The sequence below is a fragment of the Suricata suricatta genome, chromosome 17 (assembly GCF_006229205.1).
Source record: "Suricata suricatta isolate VVHF042 chromosome 17, meerkat_22Aug2017_6uvM2_HiC, whole genome shotgun sequence".
NCBI classification, from domain to species: Eukaryota; Metazoa; Chordata; class Mammalia; order Carnivora; family Herpestidae; genus Suricata; species Suricata suricatta.
In genome coordinates this window covers 34,104,401-34,115,424 of record NC_043716.1, presented here as the reverse complement: position 1 = coordinate 34,115,424, position 11,024 = coordinate 34,104,401, and the positions used below count along the sequence as shown (strand labels likewise).

The 11,024-nt window shown below is 58.4% G+C and overlaps 1 protein-coding gene across 1 annotated transcript in view; it reads left to right on the top strand.

Moving 5' to 3' along the window:
* Positions 1-3,813: 3,813 nt before the first annotated feature.
* Positions 3,814-11,024, top strand: part of NXPH3 (neurexophilin 3) — a 10,614-nt gene continuing 3,403 nt past the window's right edge. The window contains exons 1-4 of the mRNA XM_029927012.1: positions 3,814-3,880; positions 4,351-4,534; positions 5,256-5,373; positions 10,814-10,894. Coding sequence (XP_029782872.1) covers positions 3,814-3,880; positions 4,351-4,534; positions 5,256-5,373; positions 10,814-10,894 — 450 coding nt within the window. The remainder of the gene's footprint in view (positions 3,881-4,350; positions 4,535-5,255; positions 5,374-10,813; positions 10,895-11,024) is intronic.

The following is an 11,024-nucleotide window of genomic DNA, read 5'->3' as shown; positions in this document are numbered from 1 at the left end:
GACGCTCTCCACTGCGCATGTCATATGGTGAGAGCAAGGGGTCCTCTTGGGAAGCTGCCCCAGAATCTGTTTTCCTGAAGCCCCACCAGCCAGGCTGCACTCACACCACCGGCCCACCACAGACCCTGGACTGATGGTTAACGGGGGCCTTCAGTCCTGCTGGGGAGCGATCTGGGGGGCCACAGATGGCCGGGGAGTCAAGGCCCCATGGGTTTCCCTTCTGGTGGCTGGGCAGCGGCCAAGAGCGATTCCTCTATCTCACACAGCAAGCCTGGACCTGCCTAGCTCCCCTTTTCTCTGGCCATGCCGGGGAACTGGTCCCCCTGTGTGCCCAGGAAAAGTAGCCTGGAGGGCCAGAACCCCAGGGGGGACAAATGAGGCATCTGAGAAGCTGTGGCCCGGCTTCTGATCCTGCAACAACATCCGCCCAGAAGGCTGCCAGGCCAGGGACGGCAAAGCCAATGAGGCATGAACAGGGAAGGAGGAACTTTCTTGGGATGAGATGAATCGAGACACAGGAGTGCGAGGCCTCCAGCTCAGGGCTGATCGTGCCCACAGACGTCAGGCTGGGATCCTGCCAGCTCTGGATTTGGGGCTGGCTCCAAGGAGGGAGAGGGGAGGCAGGGGTAGGGAAGGAATGACTTCTTGAGCCCCTTCAGCCTCCAGATCGAGCCTGCCCTCTTCGGCCCAGGCCCAGAGAACCGGACACCCGAGTCCTGTGGACACTGAGGTGGCCAGGACAGCAGAGAGAAGGACCCTTGGACGGGGAGGCAGTGGACAGAGGGGGCACACCCAGGATAGCCGGCAGCTATCCATTCGGGAAGGCGCTTTGCCGGCCAGGTGCGGTGGCGCCGCAGCGCCCTCTGCTGGCCGGAGGCGGAGGCGGCCCGTTGAGAGCTCGGTAGGGCGGGTGGGGGCGTCGGGCAGCTGCAGGCTCTGGCCCAGCAACGCCAAGTTCCCTGGGTCCCAGGAGTCAGCGCCCACTGAGGCGGCCATCCAAGCTGGGAGAAACTTGGTGATTCCTATGTCAATCCCTATGCTATTATTGGAAAAACTGAAGCCAGGAGGAGGGAGATGACTAGCCCCCAAAAGGGGCTTGGGTCAGGGGACTGATCTGGGACAGGGAATGTCCCAATGGCAGTGCCAAGGAATGGCCCTGGATCCCCAAGTCACCCCCACCAGCCATGTGCCCCACCGACCACCCCCAAATCCACCCACATCCGACTATCTCTAGACAGGCCTCCAGCCCCACCTCTGCCTCCCACCCCGCGACCCAGACCCTTCCTATAACATTTCTAGAATCTCCCTGTCTCCGCACTCACCCCACCCCCATCCTCTTCAGCTCACCTCAATCCCCAGCCTCAGGCGGCTACCTGTGCTCCCCAACACACCAGACAATTCCCCGCATGAAGCCTTCTGCTTTTTTCTTCTTTTTCCCCCAGGAAATGAAAGTTTTACTTTATTTCCTTCTTTCCTTCTTCTTCTTCTTCTTCTTTTTTTTTTTTTTTGTTAACTTTATTGGATTGTCTTTTAATGATAAGCCATAGCACTACATGTTCTTGGTAACAGCTGAAACAAACCAGAGGGATCTAGAGGAAACTTGGAGAATCTCCTCTCTCCCTTCCCAGCCCCACACCTCTGGGGTCATCAGCAGGGTTGAAGAAGTGTTGTCTCTGTTTCTCTAAGGCCATTTGCTCAACAAGTAGGAAGCAGTAAGACCCACTACGTGTCTTACTGCGTGAAGCCTGGGCTCCCCGGGTGCATCAGACAGTGGCCGTTATGCCCACTGCCCTCATGGGGCTCCCATTCCCAGTGCCAGGAGGGGAGGCAATAGAGAGGAAATGAAAATATTTCATTTGGTGACGCAATCCCCCTGGGGCATGGTGGGGTGCCAGGCTGGGAGTGCTGGGCTCTGGGGCGGGAATCAGGCTGCTGGAAGGGGGCACTTGCCAGCGAAGGGATCCTTGAGGAGGGACATTACCCGTGGAGCCCCACGGGACGGCACTGGACGAGGGCACTGTCTTCAGGGCAGCCTGGAATGCGGCTCAGAGCTTCTGTGTTTTCTGGGGAGGGGAGGGGGGATAGCAAAGTCAGTGGGGACAGGTGACTCTGGGGGACCAGGGGCAGGTGAGGTGGCAACGCCACTCCAGGAAAGCTTCGAGAAGGAAATGATGCCTGAGCCAGGAAATCCACCACAGATGAGAGGACGTGCTGGCCTCCCAGAATGGGAGGTGGGGCGGAGGGAGCAGTGTGTATAAAGGCACCAAGCCCAGATGGGGCGCCTGGGTGGCTCAGTAGGTTAAGCCTCCAATTCTGGATTTTGGCTCAGGGCATGACGTCGAGGTTCATGAGATCGAGCCCTGTGTCAGGCCTGCTTGGGATTCTCTTCCCCTCCTCTGCTCTCTCTCTCTCTCTCAATAAATAATTAAACTTAAAAAAAAAAAAGGCGCCAAGCCCAGACAAAGCCTGGTGTATCTGGAGAGCCGGGTTCCGAGGCCCCAGCAAGGGGGAGAGGGTAGGGAAGGGAAAGGGGAGGCCAGCTGGCGAGGTAAGCAGGGCCAGAGGCTTCGGAAGTGAGCTAAAGAGACTGCGCTCTCCCCTGAGAAGCAGCATGTGCTAGTGAGCATGCCGGCACCCACGGCCATGTCCACACTCCACCCTTAGGGCTTGTCTTTCAGCTGGCTGCTCCCCGCCCACCAAAATCAAATTCATTTTCAAGGGACATTTTGTTTGACTCCCGTAAACAAGAAACCGGCATCCCTTGCTATCAATAAAGGAAAGTTGAAGAGAATCCTTAAAAAGAAACATCTCTATGAAAATGAAGATCGTCCATCGGTGCTATTTAAGGAATCCCTCAGCCAACACCACAAATACCTCACTTCAGGACACTGGTGGGGCGGGTAAAAGCGTGGGCTCTGGAAACCAGACCGCCTGGGTTCAAATCCTGGCTCTGAAGAGTTTTGGCTGTGGATTCATGAGAAAGTCACCTTATCTCCTGAAGCTTTTCATCTCTCATCGGTAAAATGTGGCAATAACAGAAACTACCTTACTGGGCTGTGCAATTAAATGAGAGAGTTCGGATAATGGTTAGAATGTGGTCTTAGGAGGGATCCCTGGGTGGCTCAGTGGGTTAAGCGTCTGGCTTTGGCTCAGGTCATGATCTCACCACTTGTGGGTTCAAGCCCAGCTTCAGGCTCTGTGCTGACAGCTCGGAGCCTGGAGCCTGCTTCCGATTCTGTGTTGTCTTCTCTTTGACTCTCCTATGCTCATGCTCTGTCTCTCCCTATCTCTCAATAATAAATAAAATGTTAGACATTTTTTTAAATAAGAGAAAATGTTCTCAGTATGGCTTGGCTAGTTTGGGCCTGTGGCACCAGGAGAGGGACAAGATCCTGTTAGCATCTCAGAAACCCATCTCCCTCTGGCCAGGGTGGGGGGAGGTAAGGAGTGGTGGGGAGGGACCATTCTGGGCTGCTGTGGTCCGGTGAGTCATGGCGGGGTCATGAAAAGGGAGGGAAAAGATGCAATCGGACACTGGGGAGAGAGGCCCAAGGCGAGGCCGGCACTGAGGATTCCAGTGAGTTGGAGGGTGGGGCCCTTCGTGGAGGGGGGAACACGGGAGGCCACATGTCTGTGGCTCAGAATGTTATGGGCATGACTTCACATACCCTGAGTTGGCACCGTTTGTGAAACGCCAGAGGTGGCTGCCCTCGGGCCTGGCGTGCAGGAGTGAGGCGGCTCTGCCTTTGGGCTGAGGTCAGGCGCCGCCAGCCTGCCGGGGCCAGGAGTAGGCGGGTGCTGAGTTGGCCGGAAATGGGTGCTGGCAGCCACACTCCGATGGTGGTCCAGGACACAACAGGGGTCATAAAAACATTTTCAGGTGGGCATCCTTCCTGCTGCCCCTCCTAGTCTGCTGCAGGTCATCAGGCCTCCGTGGGTCAGACGGAGACTCCTCACAGGCTGTGGCCATTCCCCACCCCCATGTCCTGCTCTACCTTGCTCCCATGGAAACCTTGGGGCACTGAGGCACCAGAAGGGAACGATGATGACCCCAAATGGGGTGGAGGGAGAAAACTAGGGAAGCCTTCCTCTGGACTCCCCAGTGTCTCATCTGGCTATGAACTCCAATCTTTGTCCCTCACGCCTCCTGCCCCACGGCTGATCTGATTTGGATGGAAGACCCTAACAGAAGCCCAGGCCCCTGCTGCCCTGGGAAGCTTTCCTACCTCCTGGACCCCCCCTAACAGCTCCTGCTCCCCACCCCCCACCCTCCACCTACCCCCCAACCATCCCCAGCTACAGTGCGCCTTGCAGAGCGGAGGTCGTGGTTGTCCCTTTCTCCGCCACCAGGCGTCACCACCGGCCTGGAAATGGAAGACACAGCCCAGCGCGTCCGGACGCCCTGGGGACAGATGGCGGGTGAGGGTGACGGGCAGAAGTGTGGGGGCAGCCCTTTGTGGGTGGGCGGGTGGGCGGGTGTGCTTCAGACCTTCGGAGATGGCTACCACTCGGCGCTCTGTCCCCAGTGTCCATGGTGAGGGACGGAGGTATCCAGAGGGAAGGGGTGCGCACCCCTGAATTCGGGCCCATGTGGCCGGGTTTCAGGAGGCAAACCCGAGGAGCAGGGGTGCGGGAGAACATGCGGATCCTGGGGTGCCCTGCCTCTTTGCCCACCCCGCACCCCTTGCGTAAAAAGGAAGCAAGAACTTCTCGCTGCAAATATTATATTGACCCATTTCATAAATTAAAAAGCCGAGGCTCAATTCCGGGCACCAAAGTGTACGCCCCCCCCCCCCCCCGTTGAGGCTATTTCCACTAAGGGGCTGTCCCCACCGCTCCCAGCCCCACCTCTCCGCATTTGAAAATCTGGTTGAACGAGGAACTGAATGCGAATGTCACAATAGCCAGCATTTATTGGGCACTTGCTATATACCACACTCTGTTCTCAGCAACCTTATACATGGGTACCGTTATTGACCCCACGAGGAACCTGGAGCACAGGCGGGTGAAGTCATTTGCCCAAGACACAGCGGCCCCGGGACTGAGACCCAGGCGATCTAGCTCCAGAACGACCCCTCTGGGTAGCACACGCCACAGGCTGTTTGAAGAGTTCTTGAGAAACCCCTGGGCCCCGGACACCTTCGAGAGGAGGAGTCCGGGCACCAGCAGGCGCGGGGGTGGGGGGCCGTGGCCTGAGGTCCTCGCCTTCCTCAACCCGCAAAGCGCCTACAGGAGGCTCCCCAATTGCCCACCAGGGGGCGCGCTGACCCCACTCGCCTCCGACACGACACGCCCGTGCAGTCTCTCCATCGCCCCCTGCGGGAGTTGGTGTTGGCCACAGCGACCCAGGTCCAGGCGACAGGTGGCGGACAGGTGACCGGGTGCCAGGTGTCGGCTCCCGGCCAGGTGTCCTGCAGTTTAGCGGCCCCGCTCAGGCCTTGTTTTCTCCCCCTTCCTTCACCACCTTGGAAGATGCGGAGATGTAGCAGCAAGGAGTCAGGCCAGAATCCTTTTGTTCAGCGTGTCTCTGTTTACAAACCATTCTCTGCTGCCTCAGTTCTGACAAAAGACCAGGGGGTACTAGGCGCCCAGCAGAGGGCCAGATGCTCTCCCACCCATCAGTCCCCTCCCCATAAGGTGAGCAGTGTGACTCCCGCTGAGGCCCAAAGAAGAGGAGAGATTCACCCAAGATGACCCAGACAGAGATCTCAGAGATACTCCCTAACCCAAGCCTGCTGGACTCCATGTGCTGGCCCTCTTCACTCTCGGAGAGCACATGTGGGAGCCATGCCAGCCAGGAGAAGGTCCGTGTCGGGTGGTGAGATCCCACGAGAGGCAGGGGCATAGACAAAATGACCTCTCAAAGCCCGAGGCATGCAGGCCTGGGATGTGAGTGGGCGCCTTGGCTTCCCTCAGGGCCTTCGGGGCCAGAGGTCTCCCACCTGCTTCCTTTGCTCCTTGTCCCTCACCCATCCCTCCTCCCCCTCCCTCCTCCCTCCACGACTGGCCCCGGGAGCCCCATTGTGCACCCTTGCCGTGCTCTGTTCTCTGCAGGCCCCTAGTCATCTCACTTCCCATGATCCTCCAGGCTCCTGCACCTCCAGATCTGGTCCCTCTTGTGGGTCCTACACTCCGCCCCCAGCTACTCCCTGCACCTGAGCACCCACCTCGTGGCACCTGACACTCCACCTGTTGAGGAGGGGTGATACATCTCCCCCTGCAAACCCACTGTTTGCCCTGTTCTCTGGGCCAGGAAGCTGGGAATCACCTTTGACTCCTCAAAGTGTCCCGGAGTCGAAATTCTCTCCATTGCACCCCTTAGATGTCCTGTCCTTCTCCCCATGGCGTCTGTCCTCATTCAGCCCACCGTCACCTCTCAGCCTCCACATTTACCCCCTCTCACATCTACCCTCTGCACTGCTGTCCGAGTGACCTTTCTAGTGGTCGTTCTGAGTGTAGATCTGACCCTTGGTTAAAACTTGTAATGGGGCGCCTGCGTGGCTCAGTGGGTTGAGCGTCCAACTTCGGCTCAGGTCATGATCTCACGGTATGTGGGTTCAAGCCCCATGTTGGGCTCTGTGCTGACAGCTCAGAGCCTGGAGCCTGCTTCGGATTCTGTGTCTCCCTGTCTCTCTGCCCTTCCCCTGCTCAGTCTCTGTCTCTCTGAAAAATAAAAAAAAATACATTAAAAAATTGAAAAAACACTTGTAATAAATCCAAAACACCTTAATCACAGGATGAAACTCCAAATCTTTAACCAGACCCACAAAGCCCTGAGCCACCCGGCCCCGCCCACCTTGCTGGCCCTCTCTGTCCCTTCCTTGGCCACACTCACTGCCTTCAGTCTGTCTGAGGTACTAAGGCTTTCTAGTCCCAAGGTCCTAGCATGCACTGTTCCCTCTGCCTGGAAGACCCTCCCTTGCCCCCCCTGCGACCAAGGCCTCCGGGTCATTAGATCCCAGCTGAAATGGCAGAGTTTCCCCAGCCCCTCCTCAGTTTCCCCTCCCACTGGGGACTTGCTGGGTTCCACCTTCACAGCACTACCCACCATCTAGGAGCTTGTGTCTCTGTGTGCTTGGCTGGCTAATCTCCATCCCTCTCAAGAGCCCCAGCTCTCCGTGCGCATGCGGACTGCCCATCACAGCTGTACCTCCACACCAAGCCCAGGACCCGACATGAAAGTCGGGGCCCCGCCACTATGTGGGGAACAGATCACCCTTTCATGTCGCCTTCATCAGAAACCCCCTCCATTGCTTTCATCTCCGGCCCTTTCAGGAGTTGCTTCCTCTTCCGGAAAGGTTCGTTTCCTTCCCCTCCCAGCCGGGGTGATCCCCATATCACAGGACTGAATTCTCTGTGGTTCGTCCTTGGCCCCCTCTTTTGAATCAGGGCTCCCCTAGTTCCCTGGATGTAGCATTGGGTCAGAACACCTCGTGTTGGAATTACTGCCAAGTGCAAATTGCCAGGTAAACATGAGAGAATTATCGACAATCGTGATCTGTGGCCACCTCCCCACCTCCCACTCCCCACATCCCCCCCCCCACCCCCTGCCACCAGACCTCTTGGCTCTGGCTGGCTCAAGGGCATGCACTCTCTGCCTTCAAAGCATCAGGAACCCCATTTCCCATTCATTCAATAAGCACTGATCAGGCACCACTGGGCTGTTTGCTTTCCCGGAGCACTGGGGGGGGGGGGGCTCGCGGAGGAGGGGAGGGACAGGATCCTTCCCAGAGCAAGGCAGAAGCAGGCGAGAGCAGAGGTCCTAAGCAAATGCCACCTGCTTCCAGCGTGCGCATGGGCGCGGGGACACACTGAGGAGGCTGGGAGCCCAGGGCTCGCCTGAACGGCAGACATGCAGGGGGGCTGCCACCAGCACGGCCATGCACGCAGCTCACCGAGTCTGTGGTCCATCTTCCCACCGTCGAAGCAGCTAGAAGGAGCAGGGTGAGGTGCAGTTGCCAGAGAAATTGGCCAACCCACCCTCCCAGGCCACTGTGTTCCTTTGGGCTGCTGTTCATTCCCTTTTTCCTGACACTCCTGACAGAGTTTATCAAAGTGAAGTCCAGAGGCAGCCCCCAAGGGCATCCCCTGGGATGGGAGAGGCGGGGCAGAGGCTTATGAAAATACGTGGTGGTGGACTCCTGTCTCCTGAAAGGCTCCCTGGGGTGAGACCCTAGAATCTGCATAGGACCCCCATGCTGCTTGGCACACAACTGTGAGAACCCCAAGGTACCCCGCTACTGCCAGTACCAGCCTGCCTGCCCTCCGTGTCCAGGGCTGTCAGCTCCTCACTGGGGTCCTTCGGGTGCTGCTCTTCCTCTGCGCATGCAAGCGCCCTGCACCCCGGGCTAGACTTTACTCTGCCCTTGGGTGGCCAGCAGCACCCAGACTTGACATGACCAAAGCTGACCCCACCATCCTTTCTCCAGAACCCACCTTCCTAGTCCCAGCCTTTGGCGCTCACCTCGGCAAGCCTCCTGCCTGAGGCTCACACCAGAAACTTCGGTATGGCACTTGACTCCTTCTCCCTTCCTCCCTCATCTCAGCAACAACCACATCCTGGTTCTTCTCCCTCCTAAAGACGTCCTCAGCGGCTCCTCCTTTCTCCCCAGACCTTTGCCTTTATCCCCCCCACTCCACCTCCCTCCCTCTAGTCTCCTCCTTCCAGTGAGCTCTCCAAAACCTTTCCAAAATTCAATCTGACAATAATCCTCAGCCCCCTGAAAACCCTTCAGAGGTCTTAACCCATGACCTGACACAGAAGAGCCTCCTGTTCTGACCTCTCCTCCTCCCCTCCCCTCCCCTCTGCGCTCCAGTAACAGCACATGGCTTGTGGTCCCAGCCTCCTATCCCGCGACCGGTCAGTGCCCTCTGCCAGGAATGGCCCTTGCTGGCTGACTCCTCATGACCTCGGCACCACTTCCTCCAGAAGGCCCTCCTGACCCTCCTGGACCCTGCCCGCTCCATATTTGGTGCATCCATGCCTGTTACAGGGATCCGTTAGTGTACCCACCACACCGAATCATAATCAATTCCCACACCAGCCAGTGAGATCCTTGGGGGCAGAGAGGTGGGCCCATTCATCTCTGTATCCCAGACCCTGGCCCGGGACCTGGCACTGAGGACAGGCTCGACTAGTGGCTGGCAGATGAATGCAGAGGGGAAACTTGAAGGAAGGGAGAGCCAGCAATGGCCGAGAGGGCAGGGAGGGCAAGCCTGGCAGGAGGCGTGGCCAGAGCGACTGTGTAGGAAGTAGAAAAGCAAAAACTTCCCTTGATTGCACTCCCACACGACTGCCCGCCAGCCACTGTACCTCAGCTGGGTTTGCACATTCTTGTCTCTTTCAGTTCTTGCAACAACGGGTCAGGGAAACTGGCATCAGAGAACCGAAGCAACCTGCCCAAGGTCACACAGCTGGGCCTGGAGTGGCATCTAGGATTGTCTGGCCTGAAAACCTGTGCTCTTTCTGCTGAGCCCCACTGTTCTCCTGGAGGTAGGACCTTCTGAGGACGGACAGGGAGGGGGCCCAGCCACGCCTCTGCCTAGCCGCGCTCGGAAACCAGCTGCCCACGCTCAGGCCAACAGCTTCTTCCTCACAGCCAGACCAGAGGCTCAGAGGCCAGACAAGGATTTATCTGTTCTTTCTTCCCCTGACTTTGGGAAGGGGGAGGGGGGTCCTTGATAGACATGCACGTACCCCCCACCGCCTTCAGGGAAAGGCTACTGCATACAGGTACCGCCCAGGGCGCTGGGGGAAGGCAGGGGGCTCTGTGATGCTGTCTGGGTTCTGCAGGATCTGTCTCCCTCATCGCACTTGGCCCAGGCTGATATTAAGATTCATCTGCATTCCCCGCGCACCCGCCTGGCAGATGGTGGGGGAGGAGGCTGGGTGCGTGCTGGGGGCTGCAGCCAGAGAGCAAGCTGGGCCTGGAGGGCCACAGAGCAGAGGGCCCACCCATCACGCCCCGTCGGCACGGTCCGGACTGGGACCACTCCAACTGCAGGGGTACCTCGTCACCCTCATAACCTCCGAGGGGTGCTAGGACTTGACCTTTGCTGTTTCTGAGGACTGAAGGGGTCCTGGAGTTCCAGGAAGGAGACAAGGATATGAGTGAGATGATGGGGGATGGGACCCCCTCTGGGGAATTTCAAATGAGGGTCCTCAGTGTCCTGGGGGTTTGCAGAGGTCAGAGATAGTCAAGGACTCCACTGGGAGAGGAGCACCATGTCCTCATCACTCACTGGGTCACAGGGAGGGTAAGTAGTGAAGACTGGAGACAGCTTTTCAGGGACACCTTGCCCGCCTCACTCCTCAGCTTCTCAGGAGGCTTGCCCTTGACCCCAGCCCCAGAATTCAGCCTGGCCCCGGGGAACTTTACAGCCCCAGGCTCTGGCCAAAAGTTTCCTGTTACAGGAATTGGACAGGATAGGGGGTAGGCGTTATCCCAACGCCCGAGTAAAGTAGAAAAGAAACTGACATTATAACAAAGGGAGTACAGGCTAGACACCCAGAAGAACTTCCCTCCACACAGAAGCTAGTCTTGCAGAGAAAAAGTCACTTTCAGCTGCGGGGATAGGCTACTCATTATCGACGTTCTTTTTGGCTCTTGGAATGGGTTCGGAAAAAATAACCTTTCCAAAGTCCAGGTCTCCCGGGGTTCAGGGCAGGGCGGGCAGGGCAGGGCAGGGCAGGGCGGCAGATGCCCATCGCCCGCCGAGAAGGAACGGGCGCCCTGCCAGAGGGATGGATGGGAAGGGGAGTGTCCCTGCCCCCCCCCCCCCAGGGCCACCATCCTGTCCTCTCCTCGCCAAGAGTTCCTCCGCCCCCGCGTCCGGCCGCCTTCGTCTTCGGTCCCCGGGCTGCGGGCCGGCAGGGGAGGAGTTAACTCCGGAGGTACCGGCTGGGCTCACCGTACCTGCCGCCGCCGCCGCCGCCGCCGGTGGGAGGGACGAGGAAGCGCGAGCCGCCGGGGCGCCAGGAGCGCTCCAGTCTGGCTGGGTGCTGCGCGGGGAGCGGGCTGCGG